The 18,887-nt window shown below is 44.5% G+C and overlaps 1 protein-coding gene across 1 annotated transcript in view; it reads left to right on the top strand.

Annotated features, from left to right (window-relative positions):
- Positions 1-15,030, top strand: part of RASGEF1B (RasGEF domain family member 1B) — a gene marked incomplete at both ends in the record, with an annotated part of 54,103 nt that extends 39,073 nt beyond the window's left edge. Inside the window, one exon of the mRNA XM_081999618.1 lies at positions 14,502-15,030. Coding sequence (XP_081855744.1) covers positions 14,502-15,030 — 529 coding nt within the window. The remainder of the gene's footprint in view (positions 1-14,501) is intronic.
- Between the last annotated feature and the right edge of the window lie 3,857 nt (positions 15,031-18,887).

Below are 18,887 nucleotides of genomic sequence, written 5' to 3'. Positions count from 1 at the left end.
GACTATGCCAACCCTCCTGATCCCAGATGGATGATCAGCTTGCTTATGCAGCTATGAGAACTTGGAGCCTTTCTTCAGCTTACCTTAACACTGCACAAGCAGTTGAGGTCCATGGTTCTTTTGTTGTCTTTTGTTACTTTTTAACTTAGCCATTTGGCTCAAATGCATGGACAGAGTCCCACATACAAACTTGATTTGATGTAAAAATGGGACCAAAACCTAGGTTTTCACTAGGTCAAAACTAGAAAAGGTATGCATGCAAAAAGTAACAACAAAAGCAGGATATTTTGAATGTGATAGTTGAACTAAAAAAAATTAGTGCCTTTCATGTGGGCTAAATCTTGATGGCATCCTAGTACCAGAGTAAAATAGCTACTTTCCATTAAAAGCCTTTGAGTTTGCCTGACTCTTGCAGCCATGAATATACACAGCTTTTATTCCTTTTTGCTTTTGAGACATTTTTCATCTGTGGTGGGGGAAGACAGCAAGTGGGAACTGATCTAGACTCAGTATGTAGAAGGCCAGCTCAGAGGGCTCTACAGGTTATATATATACATGCATATAAATGGTTCAGATCGAAGTGGGTGGTGCGGTTCCTGAAAACTAGTAACACTATTTTCAGCCTGAATAATTACATATGACCCAGACAGAAGCTCTTTAACATACCGTCACAGGCCCTTTAGGTGCCCTCTACTGCCCTCTATCGGCCCACATTCACAGTCTGTACCTGAGGAGGGTAGCAGCTGACTTTGGGCTGATGCTCAGTGTCCCATGAAGATGAGCAAGGAGCAGTTCAGGAGTTTGATGCTGGCTCTCAATGCAATGAAAAAAGCAGAGGACCAGCAAAAATGTCAAAATTATCTGTGTGAGGTGGAGCTCTGTTGCAGTTCACTTCTTTCCTGGATCTAGCACTGCCCCAGCTTGCAGTATTCAATAGTACATTAGTGAAACTGAGAGAGACTGGTGGAACCTGAGGGTTTGGGGCAAGAATTTTCCCATGCAGAAATCCTATCAAACTGCTGCCCGATGTGCCTTTGCTGTGCTTTCATTCCAAGGCTGAAGTATTCTTGGCTAGAGGAAGTTATGGCCAAGCAGAAGCTGGCCTGATGAGTGAACTGGCACTGAATAAGCAGTACTCAAATGCTTATTTATTATTTGGGCAAAAGATGGCAAATGAATATCCATTAGTCCATGTAATCACATGGCTGGTTTCTGTTTGGGAATTAAGAAGCAATGCCATTTCCCTTGTACAGTCCCTCTTCTGTATGCCATAAACTTTATTATCATATCCATAGCAAAAGACTGCTCAAGGTGTGCTAGCGTCATTCAATCTGTTCATTAATTGCAAAGAAAGGTGGTAAAATGTGGTGAACTTTGCCTGGTGATCTTCTTAGAGGGATGAGAAGCTGCCTTTCCTACCAAGGCAAGAGGTGAGGGTTTTTATGGCAAACAGTGACAGAAAGAAAAACAGGATCTCTCTTGGTACTTCCTGTGCTCCAAACAACTGCTGCAGTGAGCCTGGCCTCAAGCCAGGACTGCAGCACCATCTCTCACCAAAGAGAAGGGTGGACATGGCATGTGTTCTGGTGGGACCATGAGGTGTGCCCGGCAGTCAGGCCATGCGTGCTACACATGGACTGTCACTGATCTGCTGGACAGCCATGGCCAAAGGACTCCATTTTTCTGCCCTTCCCTTTGTCCCCACCAGTGCTGGCGTGTCGTGGTTGCATAGACTGCAAGGTCCTTGGGGAAGAAGCATTCCCTTGACTTTTTTACACAGATAAAACTTTGGGCATATTTACAAGGCTCTGAGCAGAAGTAAGGTTGTAAAAGCTCTAGGGCTTGTGGGAGGCTATTATAAGACAGATTAATAATTAGTGTCAATTACCTTTTCAGGACTCCAGCCCTGCCTGAGTCTTCCAGCTTAGAGTCATCCCTGTAAAAGAATTAATGTGGGGGTTTTTGCCCCATGTGGCTGAATTTGGTTGAAGGATGTTTGGTTGACACAGCTGAAATGGAGAAAGCATCCACATGTTATGTTGTCTCCCTTCTACTTGCTTTCTTGCTGCTCTTGGTGCATCTCCCCCTTTCAGCCCATGAATTTTGGTGGAGCAGCTGCAGGATGACCAGCCCTTCTGGGCACAGCACACACCCTGGGGAGCCTGGCAGCCTGAGGGCTCTCAGGTATGTGGGGAACAGTCTTGGAGTATATCTGTGGTGCCAAATCACTGGTGCCAAGTGGTGTCTCCTTGTAGGAATCTTGCTGAAAGTCAGCACTGGGGCTTCTAAATGATAACTTAGAATTTTTATTTACTACAAATCTTTCCATTGCCCGTTTGGGCTGTTGATAATTAGTGTGGCTGCACTTCCCATTCAAGTGCCAGGTACCAGACCTTTTATTATTTCACATGTGGGGGACATGATTTTTATTTGCCTTTATTTCTAGCAGAGAGAGAACAGCTGTGCTGTCTGTGATTCTGATCTCAGGTCTCTGACAAGGAGTTCTGTTTCTAAAGCAAGCTTTGACAAAGAGGATGAAAATGGACTTTTGAGTGTGGTATGACCTCAGGAAAGCTTAAGCTTCATTTGACTGTTTTACTTCACAAAGTTCTTATGCTTAAGGAAATGAGGCAGACCACTAAAGGCTGATCCCTCCTGCACCTTCTGCTTCTCCAGGCTGTCTACTGGCACTACCCTCTGCAGAAGCTTTGGGGATGTTTGGGCAGCTTAGAGGAGCTCTGTGAATGCGCAAGGCAGCCAGGAACAGTGGAGGGCTTTGCTATGCACATGCTCTCAGAGAGATCTCTCTCTTTAAGCCCTCTGTGAGGCTGCTAGATCACTACCTGCTTCATTACAAAGACCCACTGACACCTCTGAGTCTGGTTCAAATGTCTGTTTCTTTCTTTTTTCTGTTTCCCCCATGCACACCATGACAGCCATTCCCTTTGCCTTCTCAGCTTCCTGTGCATCACTGCTGTCACAGTTAGCCAGGAGCCCCTTCAGGTGGGGTGCAGCCCTCCACCTAACTTCTGGCTTGCCTTTTAAGAAATCAGAGACTCCTAAGTCAGACATAAGACATTTATTTGGACCCAGGATGAGCTCTTTTGGTCACTGCAGGTTACACAGCTGGTGACTCTGAGCATATAAAAAGTTGAAGACAATATATAATGCTGTAGTACATCTGAATTAGTGATGTTGCTTGACGTTCCTATACAGAGGGGAAAGAAATCCCTGTTAGGCAAAAATCTTCCTTCTTCATTCTCTGTGAAAACACCTTTGAGCCATGAATGCAGTTACAGTTTTTCTAAAAGGACCCACCTCCTGGTAAACCAGCTTCCACTAACATTAATTGCAAAAGTGTCTGTTCAGTTTCTGCAGCTCTGTGCTAGCCCAGAATCTTATTATAACTGCTGAATCCAACAGCCTGGTGTGCTGATTTCTATCTCCAGCTTCTTCATCAGTTTCTATCTGTTCCGGCGTAGAAAGCTGTGTGTTCCTTGGTGGCTTTCAGTGGAAGTGAGTCACCTGTAAGCAGGTCATGCTACAGCACAGCATCTAGCCACAAATCCTATAGTGCACTCATACTAACATGCTTGGGCTGGGGAACCACAATACAAAACAACCCACAGTAAAACCAAAACAAGTAGCAAGTTTTCCAAGTTTTTAAACTAACTGGTATCAGATGAAGTTCTAGTCTAGATTGACCAAAGCATCACTAACTGTAACCCAGACACATTGCTACCCTGAAACAATTTCTAAGAAAAAAAAAGTCTCTGTAATATATCTAAGAAATTTTTAGATTAGGGCATCTTAGGATTTCTGGGAGTATTACTGGTTCTCTGATCTCTGAAGTATTTCTTTACCAGATTAGTTCTCTGAACCACCCATCTCTCCCTGTCTTCCTAATATCTTTTTACCTTATAGGTTCTCAAGCTGGTAGTAAGCTTCTTACAATATCACATGGAAATTTTAGTAGACAGCTTTGACAAAGTTGCTCTTAGATAACCAATTCCTCGCTTCTACAGGTGACTGAAGTTATGCATAAAAAAGACTATAGTCTACTGTAATCTGATGTGCTAGGGAACAACATAAGAAAGGCTGTTAAGGAAAGGTGAACCAGGAGGGTGAAAGGGGCACAGAAATTACACAGCTAGCAAGGCAAGGGCCTTGCTGACCAGGGCCCACTCCCACTGTACCTGAGCGAGGTAGCAGAGCCAGACATCATGGCCAGTCTAACCAAGAGTCAAGATCATAGGACAACATCATGGTGATGAGGCAGGTCCAAGGTCAAGCCAGGAACTCAGTCCACAGATTATGGGTTAGGATCAAGTCCAGTGTTGCCAGGCATGTTTCTACTCAGGTAGTAAGGAGCAAGATCAAGCCAGGCTGAAGTCTGGATCAAGGACCTTAATAGCTGGTTATAGCAATAACTAACCTGGAAACTACTACCACTCCACCACTATACATGAGATAAGAACTAAAAACTCCAGGTTGATCTTAAATAGAGCTCCTGGGACCATGGGTGTAGGCAGAGGTCCCAGATGGGGCTGATCAGGGCCGTTAAGGCTTATTAGTGCCCTCAGGGCCCTGACAGCATGTCTCTTTCAGAGATCTGCAAGTTACTCCTGTGTCACTCCTTGGGCAACTTACTTCTTTCTCTGTATGGGACTGTCCTTCCACCCTCCTTGGTCACCTTGTCTATTGTAATCACAAACTCTTAAAATGGGAATGTTTATTTTATGCCTGTGCAACAACAAGCATCAGACTCATCTTGACTGAGTCTGCTGATAATGAAGCGTGTAGTAGCTGTACACAACCATGTTCCTGGTCAGATTCCTACAAAAGTTTATGTGCTGTGCAAGTAGTAGACATTCATACCTCCTGTCCCAATGCAGCCCCAAAACCATTTCTTTCACAGTCCTGCCCTCAGTACATTTTGCCTCAGGTAGGTTTTCCCATGGTGTTGGAACCATCCGACACTGTGAAAAAAAAAGTGGGATCCATATATATGCACCGGTGTGCAACACGACAATATACACACAGAGTAGAGGTACTCTTTTATAGCACATTTGCACATATATGGGTGCTAGGTGGTATTCCATAAAGCTAGCACACCACTCCAAGGAATTACCACATAATTATCCCATTACATGTTTAGCAAAAGCAATAGAAAACCCACCCAATTTTACATTCATTGGCTAGTAATTACCATATCACTTATTATTGGTTACACATATTCAAATTTGCACGCATGCTCTTAGAAAGAGTGTGGGGGGGTGACTTGCGTAGTCCCTCAATTGAGTCGGTGGTCACAATCTCCCCCTGCTACCTTTACCTTTACCCCAGTTACTGTGGATTCAGCTGATCTCATTACAGTTACAGTTTTCAAGAGTGCAGGAACAACTAAGTCTTCGTGGTTTACTGCTTAAGTACAACTACTTCTTCACGTTCTTGACCACCAGATCCAGTTTAATTAATCTTTTGTGTGTTAACTCCTACCGATCTGCAGACTAGAATCTTCTATTTGTCTCAGATATCAAAATCAATGTACCTGTACCCAGCACTCCAGCTGCAGCATGTACAGAAATGTATTCAGGGTTGCTCTGAGGATGTCACTGCAGCTGATAAATTACATAGGTGTGAATTTATTAATAGCTCAATTTTTGCCACTCACTCTTAGTGCAGGGCTGTTTCTTCGTGCATTTGAGATTAAAGCAGAGGATAGATTGCTGAGTATTACATCATCATTTGTTTGTTTGTTTTCTCCACAAAATCTCAGTTTAACTCTTCTAGTCGTGCTTTGTTACCCAGGTTTTCCTTACCAAAAATCTTAGTTGGTAACATCCTTAATGTGTGAACTGTTCACATCTTTTAAGTTCCAGACTGCTGTTGGAATCTGTAGTAGGAAAATTCAGTGGGTTTTTTTAAATGGAACAGTTTTCTAACAATGTAACTTAAATGCCATGAACAGTACCAAAAAAATCTGTAACAAGTAAAATGAAAATTTACCCCTTGACTTCAGTAGAAATGGGACTTATCCTTAAACCTGCATCAACAATATGCTCAGCTGTAACGCATATCCAGGAGCTTAAATGAGAGGATATATTCACTGTAGCTGTGTACTTTCTAATTATAGGGCTGCTGGTGAGAAAATAATTTCTGAAGGCTCCTGGTAGGCAAACTGGGGATATCCATTACCTTTTTCACTTTACCAACAAAGAGCAAGAGCTCGTACAGCCCTGGTGTACCATAATAAGGGAGCAGTCTTCGGACTCCTGAGTGCATTTCTTACGGACCTTGGCAACAGGAAAAAGAGAGTGCTGACAAACTGCCCCATGTCTCGGGGAACCCAACTGAATTGCTGCTTCCCAGAGCGGCTCACTTTCAGCACGTAAGCAGTTGCTGGGACATGTTTTCTCATCTCTTGCTTCTCTGATTACTATAACATTTGTGTTTTGAGGTATTGAGTAGTCAGTGAAATGTGTGTGGCCAACATTTATTTATAATATTTATAATTATTCATAAATTTGTCTTTTGTAATTTCGTAGTTGAGAATTCCAGTGTCTCTGTATGTTAGGGAGTGTTTCTATTGTATAGAGCTCAATGATTGTGATGATAAAGTCAAGTGCTTATGGGTAAGGATAAGGGGGAAGGCCAACAAGGCAGATATCCTGCTGGGAGTCTGTTATAGACAACCCAACCAGGATGAAGAGGCAGATGAAGCATTCTACAAGTGGTGGCAGACGTCTCACAATCGCTAGCCCTTGTTCTCATGGGGACTTCAACTTACCAGATGTCTGCTGGAAATACAACACAGCAGAGAGGAAACAGTCTAGGAGGTTCCTGGAGTGTGTGGAAGATAACTTCCTGACACAGCTGGTAAGTGATCCTACAAGGGGAGGTGCCTTGCTTGACCTGCTGCTTACAAACAGAGAAGGACTGGTGAGACATGTGGTGGTTAGAGGCCATCTTGGGCTTAGTGACCATGAAATGATAGAATTCTCAATTCTTGGTGAAGTAAGGAGCAGGGTCAGCAAAACCATTACCATGGACTTCCAGAGGGCAGACTTTGGCCTGTTCCAGGATATTGGTTGAGAGAGTCCCTTGGGAGACTCTTGGGAGACTAAATGGCAAAGGGGTCCAGGAAGTCTGGACATTCTTCAAGAAGGAAATCTTAAAGGCGCAGGAGCAGGCTGTCCCCATGTGCCATAAGACAAGCTGGCGGGGAAGACAACTGGCGGTCATGTAGAGAGAAAATTAGAAAGGCAAAAGCCCAGATAGAACTCAATCTGGCCACGGTCGTAAAAGATAACAAAAAATGTTTTTACAGATATATTAACAACAAAAAGAGAGACAAGGAGAATCTCCATCCCTTATTGGAAGGGAGGGGAACATTGTCTCCAAGAATGAGGAAAAGGCTGAGATACTTAATGCTGCCTTTGCCTCAGTCTTTAATAGTCAGACCATTTATCCTCAAGTTATTCAGCCCCCTGAGCTGGAAGACAGGGATGGAGAGCTGAATAAACTCCCCATAATCCAGGAGGAAGCAGTTAATGACATGCTACACCACCTGGACACCCACAAGTCTATGGGACCTGATGGGATCCACCCAAGAGTACTGAGGGGGCTGGCGGAAGAGCTTGCCAAGCCACTCTCCATCATTTATCAGCAGTCCTGGTTAACAGGGGAGGTCCAAGATGACTGAAGGCTTGCCAATGTGATGCCCACCTACAAAAAGGGCCAGAAGGAGGATCCAGGGAACTATGGGCCTGTCAGCCTGACCTCAGTACTGGGGAAGATCATGGAGCGGTTCATCTTGGGGGTGCTCACAGGGCACGTGCAGGACAACCAGGGGATCAGGCCCAGCCAGCACGGGTTCATGAAAGGCAGGTCCTGCTTGACCAACCTGATGTCCATTTATGACCAGGTGACCCACCTAGTGGGTGAGGAAAAGGCTGTGGGTGTTGTCTACGTGGACTTTAGTAAAGTCATTGACACTGTCTCCCACAGCATTCTCCTAGAGAAGCTGGCAGCTCATGGCTTAGACAGATGTACTCTTTGCTGGGTAAAAAACTGGCTGGATGGCCAAGCTCGCTGAGTTGTGGTGAACGGAATTAAATCCAGTTGGTGGCCAGCCACAAGCGGTGTTCCCCAGGGCTCGGTTCTGGGGCCAGTCTTGTTTAATATCTTTATCAATGACTTGGATGAGGGGATCAAGTGCTCCCTCAGTAAGTTTGCAGATGACACCAAGCTGGGTGGGAGTGTTGATCTGCTCGAGGGTAGGAAGGTTCTTCAGAGGGATCTGGACAGGCTGGATCAATGGACAGAGGTCAACTGTATGAGGTTTAATAAGGCCAAGTGCAGGGTCCTGCACTTGGGTCACAACAACCCCATGCAACGCTACAGGCTTGGGGAAGCGTGTCTGGAAAGCTGCCTCATGGAAAAGGAGCTGGGGGTGCTGGTTGACAGCCGTCTCAATAAGAGTTGGCAGTGTGCCCAGGTGGCCAAGAAGGCCAACAGCATCCTGGCCTGTATCGGAAATAGTGTGGCCAGCAGGAGTAGGGAAGTGATCGTGCCCCTGTATTCAGCACTGGTGAGACCACACCTCGAATCCTGTGTTCAGTTTTGGGTCCCTCCCTACAAGAAGGATGTTGAGGTGCTGGAGCGTGGCCAGAGAAGGGCAATGAAGCTGGTGAGGGGTTTGGAGAACAAGTCTTACGAGGAGCAGCTGAGGGAACTGGGGTTGTTTAGTCAGGAGAAGAGGAGGCTGAGGGGAGACCTTATTGCTCTCTACAACTACCTGAAAGGAGGTTGTAGTGAGCTCGGTGTTGGTCTCCCAAGTAACTAGCAAAAGGACAGAAGAAAATGGCCCCAAGTTGCACGAGGGGAGGTTTAGACTGGGTATTAGGAAAAATTTCTTTACTGAAAGAGTGGTCAAGCACTGGAACAGGCTGCCTAGGGAGATGGTGGAGTCACTGTCACTGGAGGTGTTTAAAAATCGTGCAGACATGGCACTTCAGGACAGGTTTTAGTGGGCATGGTGGTGTTGGGTTGGTTGTTGGACTTGATGATCTTAGAGGTCTTTTCCAACCTTAATTATTCCATGATTCTATGATTCTACAATTGTAAGTAAAAGAATTTGCAGCCCTTCTCAGGCTGGTCCTGTTAGAGTTTATGTGAGCTGCTTCATCTCAGCCGTAGGCAGCAATTGTGGAAGCCACACTGAACACTGAGGTCTGTTGAAGCCAAAGGAGGATTTATAGGTAGGCAAACTGACGTTGGTGCATGTGGTGGCATTGCCTGGAGTATTTCATAGATATGCATTTTTAGAGATTTTTCACTTGGTGGGGCTGCCAGGAATTGCACAAAGAATGGATACCAGCAAAGACTTTAGAGACTGCCTTTGGTATTTCTTCTCCAGTGCTGGAACTTTTGCTCAGCAACTTTGTTTGTGGGTGGGACAAGAAAAAATTTGGGGTGAATGCAAAGACAGTCTCAAAAGGAGAGGATAAGTGTAGAGGAGAAAACTGGAGAGCCGTGTCCTAGAGACTACAGGTTGGGGTTAGACCCAGTCTGCTTGACAGCATCAGGAGGAGTTGTGCATGCAGGTTTGGCTGTTGTAAAATCCTTTCACTCATGGTTTGGCAGGCTGTTTAGGTCTAACAATCCTTGATTTGAAGACAGCTGTCTTGAATCACCATAAAGATATGTGCTAGGAGAGAGCAATTCTTGCGAAACCTGTATTCTACCAAGAGCCAATGTTGAACACAGAGGCAATGGTCCATTCTGGGGTGAGCTGTGGTGCTCCAGCCTGAATGAGGACAGATCCTGGGACATGAGAAAGTGCCTTGCAGGAGGGTTGTACAGCCATGCGTGGGGGTCAGTTTCAGAGAACAAGGGCTGCAGGATCTCTGTTGCAACTCTGCTGTGTGCCCGATAGTCACGCTAGGACCTCTCCAAAGGGAGCTGGGCCCTGCATTTAACTCTCTGAGAAGTGGAACGGGCTGAGGAGCCTGGCTTGTCCCTGCGGCTCCTATCCCTGCCCGCCTGGGACAGGGAATCCGCCTCCCTGCCAAGCCCGGACACCGCACCGGAGGCTCCCGACGCCCTGCAAGCCGCTGCCTCTCCCTAGGCGGGGGACAGCCCAGCACCCTCTCAGTCCCTGCGCCGCCGAGGGAGGCAGGGAGGGGCGGGCGCGCACCGCCGCGGCCGCCCCCGCCGCACCTCCTGGTCGCCCGTAACGGGCCGCCTGTGACGCGCAGCGAGCGAGGCGAGCAGCGGCGTTTCCGCCGGCCCTGGCTCCGCAGCGAGCGCAGGAGCCTCATCCTGTCCCTGCCGTCGCCCGACCCCGTCCTGTCTCTGGCCCCGGGCCCAGCCGAGTGCGCAGGTGAGGGCAGCCCCGCGGGACGGAGGAGGAGGCGGCACCGGGCGGCGCCGGCGGGTGCATGCGGGGACCTGGGGAGGCCGGGACCGCGCCGCGGCGGCCGGGGAGCCCGGAGGAGCTGCGGCCTCCCCGGCCTGATGCCGGGCTCCGGCGGGTGGGGGTCTCGGCGGTGGTGCTGGCCCAGCAGCACCGGCACCCCGCGTCCCTGGAGGGGATCCAGTTTCTGAGAAGCGCAAGCCTGGGCACTCGGGGCCGACTTGCGCCGAGTCCCTTGAGCAGCCCGCGGCGGGAGGGCGGGGGCAGCTCCTTCTCTGCTGGGTGGGTTTTGGGTCTGCCCGGTTCCTGGCCGTGCCTCTCCCGGTGGCAGACCCCTCGACAGAGCATGCGGGGTGCCCTGTAGTAAATACATAGCATGCTCTATTTTTGCTTTTGTCTCACTGCTTATGAGTAAAGATTGGTCAAACTCTGCAAGAATAAGGTTTTAAGTTTTCCATTAGAATTAACCACTGTAATGCTGAATTACCTGTCAGTCTTTTCTTAATTCCTGCTATATACTTGGCCATGAGTTTCCTATACTTGTAGCCAATAAAGGGCACCATGTGGAAACAAAGATCTGTCAGATCTGACTGCTTGTTCCATTGTACACTGTGCACATACAATGGGAAGACAGAAGTTCCTAACGTTTTCACTCTAGTGCACTTAATTATATTATGAACTTTAATCGTCATCTCTTTCATCTCAATCGAACATCACCTGTTCTGTTTCTGGATCCACTCTAAATAGTAGGTGTTTCTGTGCCCAGGGGCAGTCACCCTATCCTTTTGTAAAGGTCATTTTAAAAGGTCTGTGATACCGTTTTTTTGAAATGCAGTGACTGCCACTGCATTTAGTAGCAGAGGCTGCCACTGTAACCAAGTTGATGGGGGAATCAAACGATAATTAGAAAATAGGATAGTAATAAAAGACGTAACTATAGCAATAGGTTACGTATCAGTGTTATGCACCAGCAGTGCTGCTCGAGAACCCACCTAACCCTTCCCATCTTGATTTAATTATCAAGGAGTTAAGTGTAACATGGTATTATGTTTTGTTCTAATAACAAGTAGCTAGAAAGAAGGAACACCTTGGTCAGTTCTACGGTCCGGTGGGTGGGTAATTATTCATTCTATAGTCTTGTCTTAAAACAAAGGACTGTGGGGTGAATGATTGCATATTGGACCGACAGCCCGTGAAGGCCTATTTAGTGTTGCCAAGTTTAAGTGAACTTTGTAGGAAAGGTAATTCCGGCAGGGGGAGATCGCGACCACCGACTCAGAGACCACCCACTCAAGAAACCCTCCGACTCAAAAGATTAAGGAAGTAAAATCCCAAGAAATTATAGTGAGCATGCGTGGTCATTTACATTGTAGGCGAGGAATACTTAACCAATCATTGTATGGAAACTTGATGCATATGTATTAATCTTGTAAACATAGGCCTATAAATGTTTGATTTTTGAACTGATCGAGCGAACACGATTGAGGAGGAGCTATCCCCCGTGTTCCCAGCGCTGAAAATAAAGAATGCCTGCCTTTTAACACTACATTGGTGTTACGAGGTTTATTCCCGATTTCGGTGACACCACTGCGTTGTGTGTGATGACATATTTCCTGTAATCTCCGTTTTTACTCTATATATTGTAACATTTAGTTTAGCTTGGTTGTTGCTTTGGTTTGTTTTTTTTAAATATGGTTGAATGCTGAGCTAAGATCTTTGGTTAAGCCGTATGCAATGACACATAGGTCCCTCTTCAGAGTTATAGGATTTGGTACCTTGATGTGCAATTTTTTTAAATTCTCCTGTGCAGTACAGATTTACCTTTATTTCTGACATACTACCCTGTTATCGAGCCGAAGCACCAAGCTGTCAAAATGCATCCAGGTAATTGGGGCAAAAGAAAAATACTATGCAAAGTCCCAATAAGCACGACAGAGTTGAGAAGAAAGACTGTAAGGAAAATTAGATTTGCAATGTAAGCTAACTTGTCAAGTATTTCAATTCTAACACATTGAAGGCTGCAAACCAGACGAGAATTGTGCATCTGTTAAAAGTATGGTTATACTAGCCAGTAAAAGCAAATTGGTGAAGCTTCCCAATTTATTTCTTGTTGTCTGATCTGTGTACCTTGTCAGGGAAATGTTCTTATCTGGTTCCAATGAAATGGTAAAAGAGATTAGCTTAAACCACATCACTTGGGGCTCAATCTGAAGAAGTTGTACTTCATTCATGATGCAGACCAACAGTTACTTTGGGCCTGCTGATGACTGATCACAATAGCAGCATGATGGCCAGGTTAGTGCACTAACTTTATAAAGTTTATAAAGTTTATAAAACTTATTAAAATAGTTTATTGATGAGGCAAAAATCAGAGTTCAAGGAAACAATTTTCTGTTTCATCTAAGACAGGTATTTCCTGTGCTGTGGTCTTCTGCAATGGCAGGATACAATTGAACAGGATTCATGAAGAGCCTGAGCAGGGGTTTTGGGAAAAGCTCTGTGTGGTGCTAAGGCCCACACAATACAGCCTTAAGCTCATTCCTTCTTTCCTGGTGGAGGCTGCCTTAGGCTTGAACTAAACCAAACTGTAACTTGGCACTGTTGTGGCCCACAGATTGGGTTTATAAGTGGGCATCCCTCCCCAGGACTAGTTCTGGGGTACAGTGGGTTAGTGAGTGTTGAACACTGGACTGACAAAAGGAACACATTAGGTTTTTTCCACCCTCAACTTGTGCATTTAATACAGTCTAAGCAGCAGGCAGTTCTTTCTTGCTCCTTTTAAAATAATGCAATAAAATATGCCAAAAATAGTGTCCAGAGAAGAAGGTGGGTCACTGCAAATCTACAGAAGGCTGCTAGTTGCAGCAAGTGCTTGGAGCATAGGTGTTCTGACAGGAGTCCAAGCTCTTTTTTTTCCTGGTCATTTTTCATGAGTAGACAATGGAAAGGAGTAATTCTCCATAAAAGGTAGTTGTTCCTTGACAGCAGTAGCTGTTACACTAAGAAATGTGAGCCAGTTTTAAATGATTGAGAGAGCTGCAGAAACAGTGCCAGCTGCCTGTTCTTGGTAGGAGTAAATTAGTTCTAACTCTGTGCTGCCCTGGATTTGTCATCAGCAAAAGACAGCAAGGTTGGTCAAACCTTTGGAGTGATGTCCGTATGAGGAAGGACTGAGTAACCTAGGACTTGTCATTCTGGGAAAGAATTGAGGCATACATTCAAGCAGAGAGATAGGACAGAAATTTAAAAAAATAGTATAGAAAAGGTTAATAGAGATAAGTCTTTCTGAAGCTGGTTTTTCCTAACTTTGGCATCCCTGGTTTTGTACTGGAAGAAACATGCAAGAAGCAGACCTCTGCAACCTTTTACTAGGGTCCTGCCAGGGTCTGCAGATATGATGTTTACAGGGGTTAGAAGGGAAATGGGACCAAGTACTAGGATTTAATCCACTGAGGATTAAATAAAGCATATTGGGCTCAGGAAATATGAAATTTCAGACAGTATTTCAGTCAAGCAGCCTATATGGTCATCCTGTTGATACCCTTTCCTGGGCATGTCCTTATGGCCATGGTTGGAGACAGTTTACAAGCTAGCCAGACCCCTATTCTGATCAGTATGACTGTGCTTTTATGGTCATAACCCTTAAAGTTTTTTTTAAAATCATTATTAACACATATGCTTAATAATCACACATCCTTTATGCCAGGCAGATATGCACCCACTGGTTAAATTAGTCTGTGTACTCAATAATTATTCTTCAATGGGGAAGTGAGCCAACTTTTTTTTTTGCTTTTAACACTTCTCTTGCTTCAGCAGTAGAGCTGTTTGTTTTGTCTTTGTTAGGGTGATAGGAGCTTACACATCTCTTCTCCAACTCATAAAAAATAAACGGTAGCTCAGATCTTTTGCTTTGTATCCACCAACCTACCTACCTCTTCTCTTTGCCCTTTTCTCCTCTGACTTTCAGGACTGCAAAGGATGAAAGCCATCAACTATGTTTACTATAGTTGTCTATCTCAGCTGACAGTTAAATACTAAATTCATTACTTACCATGAATTTTCTTATTACTTTCTCACGTAGGTCTCTGGATAAAACGGGGAATGGATCTGTGAAACCCAAGCATCTGAGGCAACCAGATAGACATTTAGCAAACCTCTCTGTGGGCTATGCTGGCAACCATCAGTTTTTGAAAGACCCAGCTCTAGTAATCAATGTGATCAATGGGCAATCTGATGTTCTTTGCAGCAGGGTGCTTGAACTGGAAAAGGAGCTGAAGAGAAAAGATGAAGAGTTGCAAGAGGATCAAAGTCGTGCTGTTGAGCTTCAGGAACAGCTGGCTATGCAGACTAAGGTCATAGCAGAACTCACCAAGGAACTTCAGAGCAAGTGTATACAGTTGAACAAGCTGCAGGATGTTGTTAGCACTCAAGGAGAGCACTCTCTTCATCCTTCTCCATTTAAAGTGGCTTCAAGGATTCAAGTCTCTGCCAATAGGAGGAGAGGAGCCAAGGAAGGTGTATCTGGAGAGCTGACAACATGGCTGTCTGATTTGAAAAGGCAAGCTATGTTTTCCTTTGAAAAAATGGGAGTCCGAAAGGATTCTGGGTGAGCTCATTCCAGGGGGATTATAAGCTTGTGTAACAAGAATATTACTTTTATCACAATGATATCCTCTCCTCATGATAAATCAAGATAAAAGTGTCCAGCTTTTTTATATAGGTTTTGTCACTGTGGTAGTTAGATGCTGGTTGAGTTTGTGTGTAACTTTAACCAAGAATTATCTGTGTCCCACAGACTTCAGATGAAGAGTGGTGGGTAGCCTCTGTGTTCTAGTTGAGGAGGGTCTTACAGTCTTTTGGAGATTTATCTTTACTGCCAGCTAAGCAGAGCCTAAGCCTCTTCTCAGGTCTAGTTTTGCCTAGTGCTTGCAGCTTAAGCTATACTCTGCAGCACTGATGAGCAGAAGGCTGGATGCCTTCACATGGGTTCAGATTCTTATTCCTATAGCATGGATGTCTTGGGAAGAAGCAGGTGGCCCTAGCTCTCCCAGATACAATACAGACACTGATTCTGAGCTGGGTACAAAGTTTGTCAGCCCAGTTTCAAGTCAGTCTAGTGCAAAATATAATGACATGTTTTGTACGGTGTGATTATCCTCTTAGCAGCTTCCTCCTGCCCTCCAGCTTTTGACAGTCATGGTGTAGGAACGTAATTTTACTTGCTCCTCTTTGAATCCAATTATACTTCTAGCCTCTGCAAGAGCCAGAAATATTCATGGTCACAGCTGAGGTTGTGGACAGAGGTATGAGACTGGTAGCCTTAAATATACCTTAGACCCTCTTTTACTTTGCAGTAAGTAACTCAGACAAAACCTGAGTATCTGTTTTAACGTGGTGGTAGCCATAACCTATCTGGACTTCAGCCACCAGATTAAATGCCTCGGATTTGTGGGGAGCTTCATCATTCTGTTAAGAATTCATGGCACATTTGAGTCTGTACTGTGGTAGACCTGAGAGTTACCAGATGTGATTTCTCATCTGTCATGTCCAGCATTACACGTTAGAGGCTGTCTTGTGAACCAGAAAGGCTGCCTGAGTCACCATAAGGAGCTGAAATCTTCGGCTAGCAGTGTTTTTCCAGAACAAGGGAACCGTATTAACATTTTATCACAAGTACCTGGGCAGTTTAAGTAATTGTTTGTTTTAGGAGTGTTCTATTTGTAATTACCTGTCTTCTCCCTGGTGTGATCCTTGAACTGCAGTCCACTAGGTGGTTCTCTAGGGTGCTTTCAGAGACAGAGTTGTAACAGTACTGAGTGAAGCAAAGAGAAGAGCCAGCTGATTAGCTAAGTGCAGGACAGACTTTGCCATTCAGAACAAAAAATATTGCATCTTAAGTAATCTAAATGTAATTCTGATCATGCAGTAGAAACAGAAGTAGAAATTTTCCTTCTTGATTGAGTGGCTCAGCACTTCTAAGAAAATTTTATTCTTTTTTGTTGGATGCCATCTCTGTTTTCTTGTCTTTCCAAAAGATGTAGTGTAACATAACAAGATAAAGAAGCAGTTCTCTTCCTTTTCCCTCCTTTAATCTCTTACAATCTGGTTCAGAGATTGTCATTGTTACTGCTAAGTCTCCCATAGATTCATAACAATTTAGAACACACTATTCCTAAATTTATTGATATTTGCTCCTTTTGTAACAACTGACTGCTTAAGTATGCACTGCATTGTCAGTAAAAGCACACCATCCTCCCCACCATTTACAGCTTTTCTAGGAGTCTGTTTGTACCTTTGTTTTCTTCTCTTCAGTACTTGCACATTCTTGAATTTTCATTTAAATTCTTGTCTTCCAGATGGCCATTAAACTTGGAATTTTCTGCTAATTATGGTCTCTAGTGCAAGTAATTTGAGAGTGAAGTGGAACTCACCATTTGTTTGATTATATAGTGCTAGGAAGTATACCAACTTGTCCAGAGTAATTAGTATTAGAGAGTTTGCCATGTGTTCTACACAAAAAAAGAAGTGCTTGCCAAGCTTTGCTGTCCCAAAACGGAGTTCTTTACCTGATATGCAAAGAGCCAATAACACACAGAGTCGAGATACCTGCTTTTATTCCATGTTTGTGCAAAGTGGGGTGCTAGGTCCACAAAGCTAGCACACCTCAGTTAACACACGGGAGGTATTTATACATTTCGAGCAACAGTTATCAGTATTTTTGCAAGTTGGCTCAGTCACTCTTGTTCCTATTGGTTCTTGCAAGCCTCGTCTGCACTTAAAGTCACAGCGTCCTCCTTTTTTACTGTGCATGTTCCATGAGGAAGAGGCTTCTGTTGGTAGGGCCTTCCTTCTCGAGAGCGGGTTTTTTGCTATGTTAATTAGGATAGTTCACTTTTAATAGTTAACTTTTAATACTAAAATATTAATTTAACATAAATGTATGAGTTTTAACTGACTAATGAGGTCATGTAAACATCTTTCATGAGAGTGAGGATTATGACTGAAGAAAAACATATCTTGCAGCAGGCCTGCAGGAAAGGACTTGGGGATACTGGTGGATGTTAAATTGAACATGAGGCAGCAACGTGCACTTGCAGTGTAACAAGGACCTGGGACAGCTATGAGTTTATTTTAGCATATGTAATTAGTCAGGTGTGGGCTTTGTAAATGTCCTTTTGTAGTTGTGTGTACTTTCTGGAGGGTTGTTGATTGCATGATTGGTTTGGCTTTTGTACAGATTTCTTTGGCCTAATAACTATGTGATTGTGTTTAACAGCCTACTTTCATAGTCCTTAGGTTATACTTGCCTCAGTGCTAACATTTCAGCTATGTGTAAATAGTTAATCACAAGGAAATGCATGCCTGTAGAACCAAGAGACCTCATGGAATTAAAACAAAGAAGAGTTTTGAGCAGTTGAGGGTTGAGCAGTTGAACAGTTTGAGAGTTTTGAGTCAGCAAGGACTGAGAAATGAACCTTGAGAATAGAAACATCCTAGCAGGAGTGCTCAAACAAGGATGATAAGAAAGAATCGCTTGGCTATGTAAATGTAGTAGATGGGCAGGGAGGTGGAGATTTCTCGGAAAATGTGTGAATATTCATTTCTTTAAGGTATATAAAGGATGAACTTTTGTTTCAAGGCACGCATGTTAGGAGGAGATATCCCCCATGTGTCCGGCGCTGTAATAAAGATGTCTGCTTAATAACCCTTTGATGTTATTGAGTTTATATTTCTTTGAATCGGCAGCCCAGAAAGCCAACTGTATCCTGGGCTTCATAAAAAGAAGAATGACCAGCAGGTTGAGGGCAGTGATCCTCTGCCTCTACTCCACTCTGGTAAGACCCCACCTGCAGTATTGCATCCAGCTCTGGTGCCCGCAGCATAGGAAGACATGGACTATTGGAGCAGGTCCAGAGGAGGGCCACAACAATGATCAGAGGGATGGAATACCCCTCCTATGAGGAAAGGCTGAGACAGTTGGGGTTGCTCAGCCTGGAGAAGAGAAGCCTCCACAGAGACCTTATTGCAGTCTTTCAATATATAAAGAGGGCTTATAAGAAAGACAGAGAAGAACCTTTTATCAAGACCTGTAGTGACAGGACCAGTGGCAACTTTTTTAAACTGAAAGAGGGTACATTAGATTGGATATAAGAAGGAAGCTCTTTCTATGATGAGGGTAAAGTTGTGGATACCCCATCCCTAGAAGTGTTTAAGGTCAGGTTCGGTTGGGCTTTGAGCAACCTGATCTAGTAGTGAAAGATGCCCCAGCCCACGACGGAAGCATTGTATTAGATGACCTTTTAAGGTCCCTTCCAACACAAATAATTCCATTCCCCCATCTTTTCCTCCATCATCTTACAGTTGATCTCTTGAACAGTAAGTCATCAGAGGGGCTAAAATTAAGAAAAAGTGATTTCTAGGGTATCCTAAGTATTCAATAGATAATTCCAGACATTAAAAAATTATT

The sequence above is a fragment of the Phaethon aethereus genome (genome assembly GCF_964289735.1).
Source record: "Phaethon aethereus genome assembly, chromosome: 4".
In the NCBI taxonomy this organism is placed as follows: Eukaryota; Metazoa; Chordata; class Aves; order Phaethontiformes; family Phaethontidae; genus Phaethon; species Phaethon aethereus.
The sequence above is the reverse complement of the archived record's forward strand: the minus strand, read 5'-3'. Positions and strand labels throughout refer to the sequence as shown.